The sequence below is a fragment of the Salvelinus sp. IW2-2015 genome, linkage group LG15 (assembly GCF_002910315.2).
Source record: "Salvelinus sp. IW2-2015 linkage group LG15, ASM291031v2, whole genome shotgun sequence".
In the NCBI taxonomy this organism is placed as follows: Eukaryota; Metazoa; Chordata; class Actinopteri; order Salmoniformes; family Salmonidae; genus Salvelinus; species Salvelinus sp. IW2-2015.
This window is the reverse complement of record NC_036855.1, coordinates 47,720,670-47,741,800: the sequence shown is the minus strand read 5'-3', so window position 1 is coordinate 47,741,800 and position 21,131 is coordinate 47,720,670. Positions and strand designations below refer to the sequence as shown.

The 21,131-nt window shown below is 41.5% G+C and overlaps 1 protein-coding gene across 1 annotated transcript in view; it reads left to right on the top strand.

Annotated features, from left to right (window-relative positions):
* LOC111974394 (sodium- and chloride-dependent glycine transporter 2-like) overlaps window positions 1-21,131 on the top strand; it is a 63,723-nt gene that overhangs the window by 10,327 nt on the left and 32,265 nt on the right. Inside the window, 3 exon segments of the mRNA XM_070447178.1 lie at window positions 7,018-7,142; window positions 7,445-7,557; window positions 20,534-20,665. Coding sequence (XP_070303279.1) covers window positions 7,018-7,142; window positions 7,445-7,557; window positions 20,534-20,665 — 370 coding nt within the window.

Genomic DNA, 21,131 nt, shown 5'->3' with positions numbered 1-21,131 from the left:
GGGGGTCATGTCTCCCCTACATTCTGAAATTGCATTTTTGTCCCCCCTCAGTTTGATCATTTAGGTGTGATACAAAAGCGGCAACGGTGCGCTTTAGTACCATGCGGACACCTCAGAGTGTCAGGTAGGCTGTTTGGAGTGTTCAGATGGCTGGATTTAGGACAGACAGGCTGTGTGAAAGCTCCTGGAAGGGTGGCTGGACCAGCATGGGAGAATTAAGCATAGTTCAGTGTGTATGTGTTGCGCTCTTTCACCATGTTGTAAAAGCAATCAGAGCAGAAACGGACTACTCTTTAGTTGACTGATGTAGCTGGCAAGGTAACTGCTGTTTAACTTAACAGATCTTTTTTGGAACTAGTGTTTATCCGCAGTGCTGAGCTAGTATTGTAACTGACGTGTAATGTTAGCTAATGTTTCAGCCCCTCTCGACTGAGGTGAATGAATTAGCTACGTTAGCTAGTAGCTACCACAGCCAGGCTGTTATTACTATCTAACAGGTGTTGTTTGTATGGACATGTTMTATAGCTTTTGTTTTGTCACGTTTCAACTGAAGTCAATGAACTTGGCTAGCTTTTGCCAGTTGATGTACCGTTAGAGAGAGAGCTGGCCAAAAGTTGGCAAATGTTAACTCTTCTTTTTTGCCTCAATCACACTAGACCCGAATCAAACAATCAGACAAACAATTGAAGATTGATATTGTAACCCTTTTTTCAGTGCTTGAGTTTTTATTCGTCAGATTGGTAATGTCACAATATTGATCTGTCAGTTTCCTCAGCTAATTCCCTACTTTTAACTCTGACACAGTAATAAACAGCTCTAACATTACAGGCTTTACTGTCATGGTGCACAGTAGAGGTCTGCGCCAGACCGATTTTTTTCGTCCCACTCCTGCCTGCACCCTCAGCTTTTCATACTGCACCGCTGGCTTTCTGTCCGACTCCCACCCMCTACCGCAAGAACTGGTCCCAAACCCAACTGCAGTCCCGCAATGTTATTTTAGGCTTATGTGACACAGCTCACTTGCCAGCCATGGTCCCAGCAATTTTGCGTCCTACAGGCAATATCAAATGCGCAAAAATAAATTAAGGAAATAGGTTAAATTACCAGAGATTCTCACATTGCCCTTATATTAGGCTATCTGTATTACTGGGCTAGATCAGCCAATATGCTAGATGTAATTTGAAGAGAGCAGAGTTGGAGAGACTTTCACTTTCTCTTGAGCTATTTTTATAGCCTACCTTTAAGGAGTGGGAAGAGTTTCAGACTGATACATATGGGTGATCAATATTTAGGCCTTTCTAGGCAATGTAGTAAACTATAGCCTAATCATAGGCCTATTTAGGAAGTACATTTTCCTGGAAAAATAACTGCCCCGTGCTTGTCCGGTCCATGCATAGGCTATAGCCTACTCTATTTAATTGACACCACACACGCACCCGATCGCGCAGGTATGGCCACTGAACTTGAAGCAGCAAGAATGATGACAGCGACACAAGCTACGTTTTGCATAGGCTTATAGGATATAGCCTACCTTTTAGGAGGACGATTTTCAGGCAGAGACAAATAAATGGGTGATCAATACTCATTGAAAATGAAAAGGCGCAACGCTGGCTCTCCATAGTAGACTGACCTATGTGCGCGTTGTGCGTTTTCTTTGTCAATGAAGAGGACATTTTTTGATTGCACTTCGACTCACGTTGGTCGAGCACCCTCCACTTCTTTCCATTCTCAATATTTATTTACAGACACTGTAGTAAACTACAGTTGAATCATATTTAAGTTAATTTCATATTTAAGTTAACTGCCACGTGATTCTCCGCCCATGTAGGCAGCCTACTCTATTTCAATGAGGTTACACATACTAGGCGCCCTTGAACTCTCACGCCCAACTATGAGAGATAGGCTACTGAGGTTGACGCAGCGAATTCTGTGTAAATAATTAGAAACATATGTGGTTTTAATACAAGAGGTTGGCTAACACATACAAAACAGACCGTTTCCAAATAATCTGTGGGACAACAAAAATACAATATTTTCATCCCAAAGTCTGTTTGACCGCCTGCTCCCGCAGACAGTGCCGCAATAAATGTAAACTACAGGACAGCAGATTAAGTTTAAAGCTACAGTCTGGGATATGGGAATAATGGTAATTTCAATTATTGAACCATTGATTCTATTCTTGGATGAAATAATGTATAAATGTACACCAATGTAATTATTTATACTGGAGACTGAAATAACTGGGTAACCAAGCATTTATAGCGTTAAGAAATGCATTGCCATTAATTGGAAGGTTGGTTATCCTCCCACAATGTCAAGTTATGTATCACTAGCATTGATTTTTTTAAACCAGATTAAGGGTATATACTTGGCAACTTTCATAAGGTCTGGATGCCTTATATGGTATACAGTACYACAAAAGGAGTCTGTACTGAAAACATACCCATGTCAGGGGAGAAATCTATTTAGGCAATCCCTAGCTGCTGGGCTGTTCAGACCCCCCCCCTGGCCCTGGGGGTCTGCCATCATGTGGGTTGTCACTCTGGCCGTGGCCTAACACACCCGGAACCAATAATGAATGTTTCACTAAATCACATTTTATTTGTCACATGCGCTGAATACAACAGGTGTAGACCTTACCGTGAAATGGTTACTTACAAGTCCTTAATCAACAATGCAGTTCAAGAAATAGAGTTAATAAAATATTGACTAAATAAACTAAAGTTTAAAAAAATCTAATCAATCACAAGGTAACACAATAAATGTACATCACAATAACTAGGCTATATACAGGGGGTACCGGTACCAAGTCAATGTGGGGGGGTACAGGTTAATCAAGGTCATTTGTAAAGTGACTATGCATCGATAATAAAGAGAGAGTAGCAGCAGTGTACAAACAAAATGGGGGGGGGTTCAATGTAAATAGTCCGGGTGGCCATTTGATTCATTTAGTTGTTCAGCAGTCTTATGGCTTGGGGGTAGAAGCTGTTAAGGAGCCTTTTGGTCCTAGACTTGGCGCTCCGGTAACGCCTGCTATGCGGTAGCAGAGAGAACAGTCTATGACTTGGGTGACTGGAGTCTTTGACCATTTTTTGGGCCTTCGTCTGACACCGCCTAGTATATAGGTCCTGGATATCAGTAAACTTGGCCCCAGTGATGTACTGGGCCGTACGCACTACACTATGTAGCACCTTCTGGTCAGATGCTGAGCAGTTACCATACCAAGTGGTAATGCAACCGATCAGGATGCTCTTGATGGTGCAGCTGTAGAACTTTTAATAGGATCTGGGGACCCATGCCAAATCTCTCCTGAGATGGAAAATGTGTTGTCCTGCCCTCTTCACAACTGTCTTGGTGTGTTTGGACGATAGTTTGTTGGTGATGTGGACATCAAGGAACTTGAAACTCTCAACCCGCTCCAATTCAGTCCRGTCGATGTTAATGGGGGCCTGTTAATGGGGGTCTTGCTCACATTGAGAGAGAGGTTGTTGTCCTGGCACCACACTGCCAGGTRTCTGACCTCCTACCTATAGGCTGTCTCATCATTGTCGGTGATCAGGCCTACCTCTGTTGTATTGTTGCCTACCCTTACCACCTGGGAGCGGCCCGTCAGGAAGTCCAGGATACAGTTGCAAAGGGAGGTGTTTAGTCCCAGGGTCCCTAGCTCAGTGATGAGCTTTGAGGGCTCTATGGTGTTGAACTCTGAGCTGTAGTCAATAAACAGCATTCTCACATATGTGTTCCTTTTGTCCAGGTGGGAAAGGGCAGTGTGGTTGAGATTGAGATTTGGTCATCTGTGGATTTGTTGGGGTGGTTTGTGAATATGGTTGGGTCTAGGGTTTCTGGCATGATGGTGTTGATGTGAGCCATGACCAGCCTTGAAAAGCACTTCATGGCTACCAACATGAGTGCTACAGGCGGTAATCTAGGCAGGTTACCTTCGCTATCTTGGGCACAGGGACTATGGTGGTCTGTTTGAAACATGTTGGTATTACAGACTCGGCCAGGGAGAGGTTGAAAATGTCAGTGAAGACACTTGCCAGTTGGTCCGCACATGCTTTGAGTACACGTCCTGGTAATCTGTCTGGCCCCATGGCTTTGTGAATGTTGACCTGTTTAAAGGTCTTGCTCACATTGGCTACGGAGAGAGCGATGACACAGTCGTCCGGAACAGCTGGTGCTCTCATGCATGCTTCAGTGTTTCTTGCCTCAAAGCGATCATAAAAGGCATTTAGCTCATCTGGTAGAGAGCCGGTGTAGTAGGATTCAATCTTAGTCCTGAATTGAAGCTTTGCCTGTTTGATGGTTCATCTGAGGGCATAGCAGGATTTTTTATAAGCATCCGGATTAGTGTCCAGCTCCTTGAAAGCGGAAGCTCTAGCCTTTAACTCTGTGCGGATGTTGCCTGTAATCCATTACTTCTGGTTTGGAAATGTAKGTACGGTCACTGTGGGGACGACGTTGTTGATGCACTTATTGATGAAGCCGGTGACTGAGGTGGTATACTCCTCAATGCCATTGGATGAATCCCGGAACATATTCTAGTCTGTGCTAGCAAAACAGTCCTGTAGCATAGCATCCACATCATCTGACCACTTCTGTACTGAGTGTATTGAGCTTTGTATGCGTCTCTGTGTGTGGAGTACAGGTGGTCTAGAGTTTTTTTTCCCACTGGTTGCACATGTGACAGGCTGGTAGAATAGAAGTCAAATGGATTTAAGTTTGCCTGCATTAAAGTCTCCGGCCACTAGGAGCGCCGCTTCTGAATGAGCATTTTCTTGTTTGCTTATGGCCTTATACAGCTTGTTGAGTGCGGTCTTAGTGCCAGCATCGGTTTGTGATGGTAAATAGACGGCTACGAATAATATAGATATACTCTCTTTTTAGATAGTGTGGTCTACAGCTATCATTAGGTATTCTATCTCAGGTGAGCAATACCTCGAGAGTTATTTAATATTAGACATCGCGCACCAGCAGTTATTGACAAATAGACACACCCCCGCCTACGTCTTACCAGACGTAGCTGCTCTGTCCTGCCGAAAAAAATGGAGAAGCCAGCCAACTCTTTATAATCTGTGTCGTCGTTCAGCCAAGTCTTGGTGAAACATAAGATATTACCATTTTTAAGGTCCCGTTGGTAGGAGATTCTTAATTGTAGATCGTCCAGTTTGTTTTCCAATGATTGCACGTTGGCCAATAATACAGAGGGTAGTGGTGGTTTACTCACTCTCTGACAAATTCTCACAAGGCACCCATACCCCCGCCCCCTGTATTTACGTKTTTTCTTCACACGAATGACGGGGATGAGGGCCTAGTCTCCGGGAAGCAGTATATTCTTCGCGTCGGACTCATTGAAGAAAAAAATCTTTGTCCAGTTCGAGGTGAGTAATTGATGTTCTGGTGTCCAGAAGCTCTTTTCGGTCATAAGAGATGGTAGCAGCAACGTTATGTACAAAATGAGTTACGAAAAATGCGAAAAAACTAAATAGCAAAGTTGGTTAGGAGACGGTAAAATGGCAGCCAACCCTAGACCCCAACCCTAGATGGGGAGCTGCAGTGTGGTGGACCCCTAGGGACAGTACAAGTAAAAAGAGCTCTACAGTACTATTAGGCCTATGAGATGAATTATATGGAGGATTTGCAGTTTCTTTGTTTTCATTTATATTTGAGGTATATGTGTTTTTTGTGTGTGTGTGTGTTTTTTTTTTGTTTCCAAAAAATGTAAAGTGGGAACTGGGAAGGAACTTGTGTTGGGAGAGAGTTGAGTTATTGACTAGACTGGTGGGGGTCAGGCATGCAGGCGACTCGGGCTGGCTGGTCAGTCTGGCTGAAATTTGATATAAAGGATTTCTTAATAAAGAGTTGTTAATTTCTCAGAACAAGAATAGACTGACAAGTTTCAGAAGAAAGGTCTTTGTTTCTGGCCATTTTGAGCCTTTAATCGAACCCACAAATGCTGATGCGCCAGATACTCAACTAGTCTAAAGAAGGCCAGTTTAATAGCTTTTTTAATCAGAACAACATTTTCCAGCTGTGCTAACATAATTGCAAAAGGGTTTTCTAATGATCAATTAGCCTTTTAAAATTATAAACTTGGATTAGCTAACTCAACGTGCCATTGGACCACAGGAGTGATGGTTGCTGATAATGGGCCTCTGTACGCCTATGGAGATATTCCATAAAAAATCAGCCGTTTCCAGCTAAAATGTAATTTACAACATTATGTATTTCTGATCAATTTGATATTATTTTATTAGACAAAAAATGTGCTTTTCTTTCAAAAACAAGGACATTTCTAAGTGACCCCAAACTTTTGAACGGTAGTGTACATTGATTTTCTTTTTAAATTAATCTACCCAGCAACAATTCTGTGACAGGTGAATTTACACCTCACAAAAACAGGGAAATAATGGCTGGAAAAGGGGGAATCCTGAGGTGGGCGGGGCATGCCCGATGCTAGCCATTTGTTTATTTCCAACATACGATTGTCATCATGAAAATCTGCTTCATGTTTTGTTTCTTGCCATGATAATTTGAGTGTCGTGATACTGAGTACCGTGACAATATCACAACATATAAACAAGAAGTAAAACTGCTACTAGCAGAGACTGGCACAGTATACTCTCTCCTTTGGTATGAGGCCATAGTTTTCTCACTAGAGGGAACTGTTGAACCACTCCACAAATGTTATGCATTTGGATAAGACTGCACAGAAGATAATTCATTTATTTGTTCATACATTTATTCAATATCACACATGACGATCGTCGATAGATATGTAAAAGAAGACATTATTTTAACAAAAACAGGTACTAACTCCTGTGAAACACTTAGAACATCCTTAGGTCATGTTATTATAATGTTTTGACATTATGACACATTATAACAATTACCAACATATAGCCACTCACTTGAGTGTGATAATACTCCAAAAATGTTCTAAGTTCTCCGATACTGTAAGTGTTACAGCCCTGTGACATTTACATCCCTTTCTTGTCTCTCTCTTCTCTTGTTTAGGGACACCATCATKGTGTGCATAGTTAACAGTGCCACCAGTATATTCGCRGGGTTTGTCATCTTCTCCGTCATTGGATTCATGGCCCACGAACTGAAGGTGCCCATTGAGAAGGTGGCTGATGAAGGTAAATGACACATTCATATAGGGATCATGAAGCATCCAGACCTGGGTTCAAATGCTTGAAAAATCAAAATACACATAAAGTATTTGAAATGATTTGTAACCTAGGTCTGGTAGGATCAGATAGTGTATGACCATAGACAGATAGACAGATATCTACAGAGATAGAGAGTGGCTTGGCCAATTCTGAAGTGTAATAGTACTGTTTCGATATTCACGCAATACAAGTCAGAGTAGATAGTTGCTTTTGTTCAGTATTTATTGGCACTTTTGCCTCTGATTATCAATCTGATTTAACACTCTCAGGTCCAGGCATAGCGTTCGTGGTGTACCCAGAGGCTCTGACCAGACTCCCACTCTCTCCGTTCTGGGCCATCATCTTCTTCCTCATGCTGCTGACCCTCGGACTGGATACCATGGTAACCAAGCCTCACTGTGTGTGTTTGTAGGGCCCTTTAAAATCTGTTGTATTTTTTTGTKTAATTCTGTTTATTTTTTCCCCCCAAATACATTTTCTCTGTTTTGTTTGTGAAGGTTTCAGTTTTTTCCCCTGTTTGGTCAGGTTTTCGCTCTCAAAATCATTCATAGAAAAACAACAAAATAAGATTTTTTTTATCCACAAGAATGCTTAAACCACATCAGGCAACCACTTTTTAGGGCTGGAATAACTCAGAGAATTTTTATTTTTGGGTATAGCTACATGTGTGCAAAGCAAGAGCCTTGTCTGGTTAGCAGTGTTTCTGTAGCACACATGATTGCAGAGTTTGCTAAACAAATCAGCACTGGATTGATACAAATAGTCATGATATCACTCTGCCAGATAAGCATAGGCTACTTTGTAGTTCACATTTAATTAAGAAGGTTTTTGGGAAAGCCTTTCCATCTACCCAGAAGACTGTTATCATTATTAGCATCATCGCTAACGGCTACACAAAGTGTTAAATAAACGCACACACAGACAGGGTCATTCCAGCGTTGCCTCTTCAGAAAGTTTAAGGGAAATACGAATCACTGATGCATTTTGTTCACGTCTTATGACAATCTTGGGTAAATGAAATAATTCTCGAATTAATCTTCAATACATTTAGTTGATTTCCTCCTAAGTTCAATTTTGTTTTTTTTATATTGTTGAATTCCGTTTTAACGTCTGGAATACGTGATTCCCATCCTCGTCCTCCGCATCGTTGATTTTATAGGGCCTCGTGTGTGTTGTTGTGTTTGCCAGTCTTCTCCCAAGTTTGATTTCCACGCAGGCCACGAAGCAACACCAGGCCCTCTGGCACCAATATTGTCAATTGAAACCAATAGAAGCCAAACTTTTTTAGGTTGGGGGCAACAGAGCAAGGTAGAGGACTGCCTAGGTAGGGGATTCCATGTTTCATACATTTTGGTTATGGGTGGTGGAGGAGGTGACGTAACTGCTCTGTAGTGTGAAACTTGCTGTGAACTGGTGACAAACAATTTACATATGTGCTATATTTAAATGCCCCATGAATCCAATCCATTATTATTTGTATATACAGTTGAAGTTGGAAGTTTACATACCCTTAGGTTGGAGTCATTAAAACTCGTTTTTCAACCACTCCACAGATTTCTGTCTCCATTAGATAGGTCGATTATTCTGTCACATTGTATAATGATAGAAGGCAGGCTCAGGAATACGAATAGGGGGTTTATTTTCTCTACCCAAAATAGAGAACGTCATGAACATGATGGGGACGAAGCCCAAAACAAACACGTGTGTAATATATATAACACAGGGCTGTAACCCAAACAAAGAGCGAGGTGTAAACCAAGTGCACACTAACACGGTAACACGAAAGCTGATACAACAGAGCACAGGACATGGAACAATAATCAACAAGGACAATGGGGAGCAGGGGGCACATACAGTTGAAGTCGGAAGTTTACACACACTTAGATTGGAGTCAATAAAACTCGTTTCTCAAGCACTCCACAAATTTCTTGTTAACAACTATAGTTTTGGCAAGTCAATTAGGACATCTARTTCCTGCATGACACAAGTCATTTTTCCAACAATTGTTTACAGACAGATTATTTAACTTATAATTCACTGTATCACAATTCCAGTGGGTCAGAAGTTTACATACACTAAGTTGACTGTGCCTTTAAACAACTTGGAAAATTCCAGAAAATGATGTCATGGCTTTAGAAGCTTCTGATATACTAATTGACATAATTTGAGTCCATTGGAGGTGTACCTGTGGATATATTTCAAGGCCTACCTTCAAACTCAGTGCCTGTTTGCTTGACATCATGGGAAAATCAAAAGAAATCAGCCAAGACCTCAGAAAAAAATGTAGACCTCCATCCCAACCGTGAAGCACGGGGGTGGCAGCYTCATGTTGTGGGGGTGCTTTGCTGCAGGAGGGACTGGTGCACTTCACAAAATAGATGGAATCATGAAGATGGAAAATGATGTGGATATATTGAAGCAACATCTCAAGACATCAGTCAGGAAGTTAAAGCTTGGTCGCAAATGGGTCTTCCAAATGGACAATGACCCCAAGCATACTTCCAAAGTTGTGGCAAAATGGATTAAGGACAAGAAAGTCAAGGTATTGGAGTGGCCATCACAACGCCCTGACCTCAATCCCATAGAAAATGTGTGGGCAGAACTCAAAAAGCATGTGCGAGCAAGGCGGCCTACAAACCTGACTCAGMTACACCATCTCTGTCAGGAGGGGCCAAAATTCACCCAACTTATTGTGGGAAGCTTGTGGAAGGCTACCCGAAATGTTTGACCCAAGTTAAACAATTTAAAGGCAATGCTACCAAATACTAATTGAGTGTATGCATACTAATGACCCACTGGGAATGTGATGAAAGAAATAAAAGTTGAAATAAATCATTCTCTCTACTATTATTCTGACATTTCACATTCTTAAAATAAAGTGGTGATCCTAACTGACCTAAGGCAGGGCATTTTTACTAGGATTAAATTGAGTTTAAACTGAGTTTAAATGTATCTGGCTAAGGTGTATGTAAACTTCCGACTTCAACTGTATGTAGCCCTATATAATTGTTTTGAGAGAGGGAAAGGGAGAAGGGAGAGAGAAGAAAGAAGGAAGAGGGAAATAGAGAGAGAACAAGAGTACCAGTGGAGAGGGGAATACGGAGAGAGGATGAGTGGAAGAAAAAGAGAGGGGAGCGGGAAAGGGGAGAGAGAGAAGAAAGATGCAAGAGGGGGAGCGGAGAGATGAGTAAAGCAAGAACGAGGTGGGGAAGAACAAGAGAAGGGAGAAGGGGATGCACTTCTGACCTCATCAACAACTGCCTCTGCGGGGTGTGAACGCTCTAATTAGAGGGATCAGTGGCACATGTGGTTTCACTTTGTGTGTGATTGTGGTGATTTATTTTTATTTTTATTGTATTTATTATGGATCACCATTAGCTGCTGCCAAGGCAGCATTACAATGCATTCACAACAGATTTCACAACATATTAAGTTTGTGCCCTCAGGCCCCTACTCTACTACCACATATCTACAATACAAAATCCATGTGTACGTGTGTGTATAGTGCGTATGTTATTGTGTGTTTGTATGCATGTGTCCCCGCTGTTCCATAAGGTGTATTTTGATCTGTTTTTTATATCTAATTTTACTGCTTGCATGAGTTACTTGATGTGGAATAGAGTTCCATGTAGTCATGGCTCTATGTAGTACTGTGCGCCTCCCATAGTCTGTTCTGGACTTGGGGACTGTGAAGAGACCTCTGGTGGCATGTCTTGTGGGGTATGCATGGTTGTCTGAGCTGTGTTCCAGTAGTTCAAACAGACAGTTCGGTGCATTCACAAATACAAGTAGTGATGAAGTCAATCTCTCCTTCACTTTGAGCCAAGAGAGATTGAAATACATATTATTCATGTTAGCTCTCTGTGTACATCCAAGGGCCAGCCATGCTGCCCTGTTCTGAGCCAATTGCGATTTTCCCAAGTCCCTCTTTGTGGTACCTGACCACACGACTGAACAGTAGTCCAGGTGCGACAAAGCTAAGGCCTGTAGGACCTGCCTTGTTGATAGTGCTGTTAAGAATGCAGAGTAGCGCTTTATTTTGGACAGACTTCTCCCCATCCTATCTACTGTTGTATCAATATGTTTTGACCATGACAGTTTACAATCCAGGGTTTCTCCAAGCAGTTTAGTCTCCTCAACTTGCTCAATTACCACATTATTCATTACAAGATTTAGTTGAGGTTTAGTGAATGATTTGTCCTAAATACAGTGCTTTTAGTTTTTGAAATATTTAGGACTAACTTATTCCTTGCCACCCATTCTGAAACTAACTGCAGCTCTTTGTTAAGTGTTGCTGTCATTTCAGACGCTGTGGTAGCTGACGTTTATAGTGTTGTGTCATCCGCATACATAGACTGGCATGTCGTTAGTAAAGACTGAAAAAACCAAGGGGCCTGATTATACCTGGATTTTGTTTGAGGCTTCCATTAAAGATCACCCTCTGTGTTCCGTTAGACCGGTAACTATTTATCCACAATATAGCAGGGGGTGTAAAGCCATATCACTTATGTTTTTCCAGCAGCAGACTATGATCGATAATGTCAAATCCAAACTGAAGTCGAACAAAATAGCACCCCTATTCTTTTTATCATACATTTTTTCTCAGCCAATCATCAGTCATTTGTGTAAGTGCTGTGCTTGTTGAATGTCCTTCCCTATAAGCGTGCTGAAAGTCTGTTGTCAATTTGTTTACTGTAAAATAGCATTGTATCTGGTCAAACACAATTGTTTCAAAAGTTTACAAAGGGTTGGTAACAGGCTGATTGGTCGGCTATTTGAGCCAATAAAGGGGGCTTTACTATCCTTAGATAGTGGAATATCTTTTGCTTCCCTCCAGGCCTGAAGGCACACACTTTCTAGTAGGCTTAAATTAAAGATATGACAAATAGGAGTGGCAATATCGCCCGCTATTATCCTCAGTAATTTTCCATCCAAGTTGTCAGACCCCAGAGGCTTGTCATTGTTGATAGACCTCTTCCACACTTACTTTATGGAAATTAAAATTACAATTCTTGTCTTTCATAATTTGGTCAGATATACTTGGATGTGTAGTGTCAGCGTTTGTTGCTGGCATGTCATGCCTAAATTTGCTAATCTTGCCAATGAAAAAATCATTAAAGTAGTTGGCAATATCAGTGGGTTTTGTGATGAATGAGCCATCTCATTCAATGAATGATGGAGCGGAGTTTGTCCTTTTGTCCAAAATCTCATTTAAGGTGCTCCAAAGCTTTTTACTATCATTCTTTGTCATTTATCTTTGTTTTATAGTGTAGTTTCCTCTTCTTTTTATTCCGTTTAGTCACTATTTCTCAATTTGCAGTACGTTTGCCAATCAGTTGTACAGCCAGACCTATTTCCCTTTTCTTTTGCCTTAGCCCTCTCAACCATAATTTGTTTTAATTCCTCATCAATCCACAGGGATTTAACATTTTTTACAGTCATTTTCTTAATGGGTGCATGCTTATTAGTAACTTGGATAAACAATTTCAGAAATGTGTCAAGTGCAGCGTCTGGTTGCTCCTCATGGGGTAGCAGGTAGGAGGGTTAGGCCAGTAACCGAAAGCTGACAAGGTACAAATCTGTCGTTCTGCCCCTGAGCCAGGCAGTTAACCCACTGTTCCCCGGGCACCGATGACGTGGATGTCGATGTTAGCCTCTCTGATTCAGAGGTGTTGGGTTAAATGAATGCATTCAGTTGTACAACTGACTAGGTATCCCTCTTTCCTTTCCGTTTCCCATTACACATCACGGACCAACAAATATTCTTTACGACAACATTTGAATCGCTCCAAAACTTCTTGTATGACCTCTTATACACTATATTAGACCCAGCCTTTGGAGCTATGGTTTTCCTGCTTTCAAACAAATTTCTGCAGCATTAGTAAATATGTGATCAATACATGTTGATGATTTCATTCCTGTGCTGTTTGTAACTACCCTGGTAGGTTGATTGACAACCTGAACAGGTTTCGCAGGTTACAGTTTGAAGTTTTCTCTGGAGTGGGCAGCCTGATGAAAGCCAATCAATATTGAAATCACCCAGAAAATATACCTCTCTATTGATAGCACATACATTATCAAGCATTTCACATATTGACTGTTAGCACTTGGTTGTCTATAGCAGCTTCCCACCAGAATGAGCTTTAGGTGAGGCAGATGAACCTGTAGCCATATTACTTCAGCAGTTTTTAACATGAGATCCTCTCTAAGCTTTACTGGAATGTGGTTCTGAATATAAACAGCCACACCTCCGCCTTTTAGTTATTTCTGTATTTTCTGTATCTTATAACCATGTATTGCTACCACTGTCTCAAAGGTATTATCTAAGTGAGTTTCAGAGATTGTCAGAATACGAATGTCATCTGTCACTAGCAAATTATTGATTTCATGAACCTTGTTTCTTAATCTACATATGTTAATGTGGGCCATTTTTAACACTTTTCTGGAATGCTTGATTGTTTTTCTTGCTTTACTGGGAAGCTTAGTAGGGGTAGACATGCTCAGGTTATTTATGTTAGTGCATGGTGAGCTGCACACAGTGGACTTCCTGCTAGGGCACACCACCTCAGTGCTAACTGTATAACTCTGGTTCATAGGCATATGATTACTGCGTACAATAGCTGTAGGGTCAGCAGAGACATTCAGGGCAGTAAGAGGGATATACATGTGGTTACTTGCATTGTCTTCTAACGCCGCTGGGATAATGTGCATTTGCTGAAGCATAATGACAACTCAGCGACACAATGGTAGGGATTAAAGGAGTTGGGCTTGGGTCAATGATATGGCATTGTCTCAACGCAGCCTTACAATGCTGTGAGTGGATCCAGGAACCCAAATTATTTGGGTGGATCCCATCCTCATAATACAAGCTTTGTTTCTAGAAGGTATCAAAATTGTCAATAAATATTACACCCACAGAGCTGCAATAGTCTCGTAGACAGTTATGGAGGGCTAAAAGTCTGTTGAACCGTCCAATGCAGCGATTTAGGGAGGGCAGAGGAAAATATATWATGGGGCGTTCGTTGGTTTCAAGAAGTAACACGATCAATTCTTTAAAAATCATCTTCAGTTGTTCTGGAGTGTTGTCAGATTGGCCGTTTGTAAATTCAGAGCGTTTTGCTCTCGGAGCATTCCGAGTGCACACTGGACGATCTGGCCAAAAAGTAGGGTTGATCCGAGAATTCTGACTTAACAACAGCAGTTGCCCAAGCTAACTGGCTAACGTTGGCTAGCTTGCTAGCTACTTCAAGACTATTGTAAAGTGGTTGTTCCACTGGATATCATAAGGTGAATGCACCAATTTGTAAGTCGCTCTGAATAAGAGCGTCTGCTAAATGACTTAAATGTAAGACACAAAGGAGAGAGCAGCTCACTCTGACCATTTTACTCGCACTAGCAGAGCTGGTTAGGCTGTTTTTATGTTATCCAGAGCGTTGCAACTGTGCTGCTGGCAACAATTTAATAAAAAAAATATATTTTGCCAACGTTTACTGACACCGGCCATATTCAATGGGTGTTGAGCGATCGTAAATTCGTCAGTTATTCTGCGCTCTGCAACACTCAGACGAGAGTGCTCTGAAGTCAGAGTAGATAGCCAGAGCGAATTTACAAGTTGTCATAGTGACATCATAAACATTCTATTGAAATTATTACTTTTATTGTGAAGTCTTTTGTTTAGACATGTAGCTAGCTAGCTGAACAGTGAACCATAATCCCAACTCATAATTTTACTACCCTGCATGAATCTGGCGGTGGCTAACCAACCATGTTCAATGTTAGCTAGCTAACATTCGGCTATAACTAGCAATGCAAATGGCTCTGAGATACGAATAATATTACTACACAGCTCATACATGTGACGTTAGCTAGCTAACAGTACACTTGAACTAGAAATGTTAACGACTTTCTGACAAAATTAGAAAAGTGTATTATCTGAAAATGTAGCTAGGTAGACTCTCTTACCCGTATACATGGATGGACGCTTCTCCGTCTCTGTCACAGATGCCATGGTTACCCTTAGTTTGAAGATGTAATCCGGAGCCTTCTGTGTGTGTTCTCTTTGACTCCGTCTGCATATTTGCAATCAAACGGCAGAATTTTCCCCATCTCCTTAGCTATCATACTGTAATTCCCCTGATTTCAAAACTTGGTCCTCCAGAAAGTGGAGAGCAACACTTATGCAGTTCTACTACTTGATATCTTTCAAAAAAGCTGCATTAGAAAGGATTATCTACACATACTGACCAGCTTATATTATAGAAAGAAGTGTGCTACATGGCAGACCAATCCAAACTCATCTCTCGGCATGTCCATTATCTCAGTCAATCATGGCTAGCGGGAAGGTTGCTCCCTTGTTCCATGGCTAAACCAAATAGGCTCGTAATTTAACAATTTTATTCATATTTACAGATGGCACACAAGTTTGTTATTAACCTGTTGAGGACAAGGGGGTGCTGTTTTCACTTTTGGAGAAAATCGTATGATTTTTAAACGGCCTCGTACTCAATTCTTGCTCGTACAATATGCATATTATTATTACTATTGGATAGAAAACAGTCTCTAGTTTCTAAAAACGTTTGAATTATTTCTCTAAGTGAAACAGAACTCCTTTTACAGACCATTTCCTAACCGGAAGTGAGATTTCCAAAAGCGAACTCTCTCTTCAGGAGCTTGTCTATAAAAGGGCATGTCACTTATGACTGTAGAAACACGTCATATCCTTCGCCTGGGTGTAATGCGGAAGTGAGAGAAAAATCAGTTGATTATCTCGACCAGGGACTGAACACAACGTCTTGGACTGAGACGTGCGCACTTTTATTTATTTCCTGGGCGCGAAGTCTGACCTGTACTCGGCTCATTGAAGAACTTTTTAAAGGTGAATATGATCTCTGGCTTCGATTTTCTTTGATACATGTCACAATATCATCTTAAAGTATGTTTTTTTCAATTATGTTTAATTATATTATTGAAATTTATTCTGGACTTTAGACGTGATGCGACGCAAGAATTGGTTCAAGAACGAGAGGCTAGCAACTGCTAGCTAATGGTGCTTGCTAATTCTGAGGAAATGTTCGTTATGGATCCAAATAAAGTCGGTTCTGAACAAAGGACCCCTTGGAGAACATTCTGATGGAAGATCCACAAAGATAAGGACCCAATTTGGGATGCTTTTTCATATATATCTGTCGAACTGTGCTATGCTACGTTTGACTAGAAGCAATGCTGTGTGTGCTAGCTATTGTAGTAAGCTAATATAACGATATATTGTGTTTTCGCTGTAAAACACTTCAAAAATCGGAAATATTGGCTCTGTTCACAAGATCTTATTCTTTTCATTAGCTATCCACCATATATTGTTCTGAAATGTTTTATGATGTGTAATTAGTAGTTGACGTTGGTGTCTGTATTTTCTGGCTACTGCCGTGCGATTTCTGACTGTAGCTGTGATGGTGGCTATGATGGTAGCAGTAATGTAAACTGATTTATAGCTAATATGCAAATTTTTCGAAAAAACATAGATTTATTGTGTAACATGTTATAGGACTGTCATCTGAGGAGTTTTTTCTAGTTATTTAGGTTGGTTCTTAGGTTATGGTTTAGGTTAAGTTAGGTTAGCTACTTGCATGCTACCGTTGCTGTGAAAAACTGTCTGTCTGTCTTTTGTATTTGGTGGTGAACTAACATAAATATATGTGGTGTTTTCGCTGTAAAACACTTCAACAATCGGAAATATTGTCTGTATTCACAAGATATTTGTCTTTCATTAGCTATCCACCATATATTTGTCTGAAATGTTTTATGATGTGTAATTAGGTAGTTGGTGTCTGTATTTACTCTGACTACTCCCGTGCGATTTCTGACTGTAGCTATGATGGTAGCAGTAATGTAAAACTGATTTATAGCTAAAATATGCAATTTTTTTGAACAAAACATAGATTTATTGTGTAACATGTTATAGGACTGTCATCTGAGGTAGTTTTTTCTAGGTTATTTAGGTTGGTTCTAGGTTAGTTAGGTTGGCTTGTGCATGCTACCTGCAGCCTACTTGTGCTGTGAAAAATGTCTGTCTGTCTTTTTTTATTTGGTGGTGACCTAACATAAATATATGTGGTGTTTTCTCTGTAAAACATTTAAAAAATCGGACATGTTGGCTGGATTGACAAGATGTTTATCTTTCAAATGCTGTATTGGACTTGTTAATGTGTGAAAGTTAAATATTTCAATTTTGTTTTTTGAATTTGCCGCTCTGCCTTTTCAATGGAATGTGGGAGGAGTGCCGCTAGCGGCACCCGTGGCCTCAACAGGTTTTAAGGCACATGAAAGTGCACATGTTCCAGAAGGCATTTCTCCCCAAAAATGCATTTTGAATAAAAAAAAGAAGTTTACGTTCAAATGGCTTTCCTGTAAAGTAGTGACATGCGACATACACCTAGTTTCCTGAAACGAGTCACAAATTATGTGATACCGATAGTATCTTTCAAAACTTACCCGAATCAAAAACCGTGGATTGATAGCAGGCTTGTAGGAAAACTGAAAGAGAGAGATGCTGCTTATTAACAGGGCAAGGTGACCGGGGACAATCATTTGGTTAAACAGTACAAATAAGACTTACACAGATCGATCAAGATGGCGAAAAACAAGTATAGAGACAAAGTGAAGGAGCAATTCAGCGGGTCGGACACAAGGCGTATGTGGCCACGGCTCCTAACGATCATGGATTACAAAAAGAAAGCCAGCCACATCACGGTCACCGACGCCACCCTACAAGCCAAGCTAAACACCTTTTTCTCAAGATTCAAGCACAATGACCCGATGACAATAGGCCGCCCCCAGGTGGTGAAGGTAGGCATCATTACCGCCTCGACACTGATCCTCAACCCGGGGGCCCCACAAGGGTGCGTTCTCTGTCCCCTCCTGCATTCTCTGTATACCCAGGACTGTGTAACCTCACACAGTTCCAACTCCATCATCAAGTTCACTGAAGACACGACTGTAGTAGGCCTGATCACCAATAATGACGAGACAACCTACAGGGAGGAGGTAAACAACCTCTCCCTCAACGCTAGCAAAACAAAGGGGCGCATTGTGGACTTAGGAGGAAGCAGGCTGGACACGCCCCCATCCTCATCAACGGGGCCGCCGTGGAGACGGTAAATAACGTCAAATTCCTTGGCGTACACATCTTAGACACACCGTAGTGAAGAAGACACAACAAGAAATTCAGCCTGTCCCCGAGGGCCCTCACAGTGTTCCACAGGAGCACCATCTGTAGAACACCGTTTTGCAACTGCACATGAGGACAAAGATCGTACTTTTTGGAGAAATGCCCTCTGGTCTGATGAAACAAAAATAGAACTGTTACTTCCAAAGTTGTGGCAAAATGGCTTAAGGACAAGAAAGTCAAGGTATTGGAGTGGCTATCACAAAGCCCTGGCCTCAATCCTGTCAAAAATTTGTGGGCAGAACTGAAAAAGCGTGTGAGAGCAAGGAGGCCTACAAACCTGACTCAGTTACACCAGCTCTGTCAGGAGGAATGGGCCAAAATTCACCCAACTTATTGTGGGAAGCTTGTGGAAGGCTACCTGAAACGTTTGACCCAAGTTAAACAATTTAAAGGCAACGCTACCAAATACTAATTGAGTATACTTCTGACCCACTGGGAATGTGATGAAATAAATAAAAGCATTCTTAAAATAAAATGGTGATCCTGACTGACCTAAGACATGGCATTTTTACTAGGATTAAATGTCAGGAATTGTGATAAACTGAGTTTAAATGTATTTGGCTAAGCTGTATGTAAACTTCCGACTTCAACTGTATATAGTGCTATTTCTATTTCTGTTGTTTTTATTACCATTTTTGTTATTTAATTTCACTAGTCCTGCATGTTGGAGCTCGAAGCCTAAGATTTTCACTGTGCCCTGCAATCACACCTGCAACCTCTATACATGTGACTATTAAACAATCTGAATTATTTTCGTGATGTTGTCAGCCAACCCATCTATGTTGCTAAAGTTGATGCTAAATAACTGTATTGTAATTACACACACACACACAAAATAAATTAACTTACTCCTGCAAATACCACAACCGTCTGTGTTTGCTGAGCTGCATCTCTCGCCCTCTTTCTGACAGTAATTGGCTAGTTAGTGATACTTGTCAGGTAGTGAACAGAACTCCAGCTGTTGGATTCAGTGTCCAGATAGCTACTGTACTGTAATCAAAACCCTGCTCATAAAATGTGCTAGGTAGCTAATGTTAGCAGCACTGCTAGCTAGACTGGGTAGTCCCAAACATTAGTTAGTTAGGTAGCTTGACGTTATCTGTCAGTGCAGCTTTTGAGTCAACATGTTGACATGTAAGTTACTCGAATCTGGCTTACTGTGAGGTCAATAACTCGGAATAGCATCGTCTTGGGCTAACAAAATGTGCTATAGTAGTAGCAAGCTAACAAAGTTTACCTCCAGTTCCCCTTCTCATATTTGCGCTCCCTCAGAGAATGAACAGTCGCCCAAGCGTGCCGAAATATAATTTCATTGGACAAATCAAAAATTACTTTGGAAAACCACTTTACTCCGCCTCCTAAAGTGCCACTGTACACATCATTTCTGGTTTTAGCAGTACTAGTAAGGCAGGGCAGGCCAGGCCAGGGCTCATGATTGGAGTATTCATTGCGGTGTGTAATGCAGTGTCYCCTAGTTTGTTTTACACCATCCCAGCAGGGCAAAATACTCGGGGCTGATACAAAATCGTTCGGGGCTCTAGTGACGTCAATGGTGTGTGTGTGTACGTGRGTGTGTGTCAGCGCTTGGCGGTAAGTGGCTGGGGATACTGTATTGATGAGAATTTAGGGGGGGGTGCTCATGAGGAGGTAGAGAAGCGGTGAAGTGGCAGATAGCTCAGTCCCATTGGGCTCCACTCTCTCTCTTTGCTCGATCTGTGTCCTGAGCACTTGTCCTCTGGCCTCTTGGCCCCTCTTGTCACTTTCTTCTGCTCCCCTCTTGTCTCATTGGCGTCTCCTTTAAACAGGTATTATTTCTCTATCTCTGCTATCTTTCTCCTCTCTCGGCTCCCTTCGTCCATAGATACTGTATCTGTTGTGTGATTGTAATGACTCTCTCTCCCTCACTGTCATTGACTTCCACTGTTGTCTCGCCTCTCTTCCTTGACTTTCCTCTCTTATCGGCCGGCCCTCTCTCACATTTCTCTTTCCCCTATCTCTCCTCTGCCCTCTCCTTTTTTTCTTTCCTCTCCTGTCCTCCCTCTTGCTGCTGTCTCCCCTCTTTTCTCTTATCTCTCCTCTGTTCCCTCTTTCCTCTCTCCCTCCTCTCTTGCCTCGCTCTTCTCCTTTGTCACAGTTTGCCACCATTGAGACCATAGTGACGTCGGTGTCAGATGAGTTCCCCCAGTACCTGAGAAAGAACAAGCCTCTGTTCACACTCATCTGTTGTGCCTGTTTCTTCTTGCTGGGATTCCCTATGGTCACAGAGGTACAGAGCACCACGCACACAAACAAACACACACACACACAGACATGCGGGATTTACACACACACACACACACACACACACACACACATACATGCTAGCACACACACAAACGAGCATGCACGTATGCGGGCACACGCACGCATAAAATAAAGGTGTATTGATCGCGTATGTCTTCACACCCCAGAGTTAATATTGGTGGAGGCACCTTTGGCAACAAAGTTTGAATATTGCTGTCCATCAATGATTCCCAACCAAATATATTGACTTTGAGCAATTCTGAGATTTCTTATATACAGTGGGGAGAACAAGTATTTGATACACTGCTGATTTTGCAGGTTTTCCTACTTACAAAGCATGTAGAGGTCTGTAATTTTTATCATAGGTACACTTCAACTGTGAGAGACGGAATCTAAAACAAAAATCCAGAAAATCACATTGTATGATTTTTAAGTAATTAATTTGCATT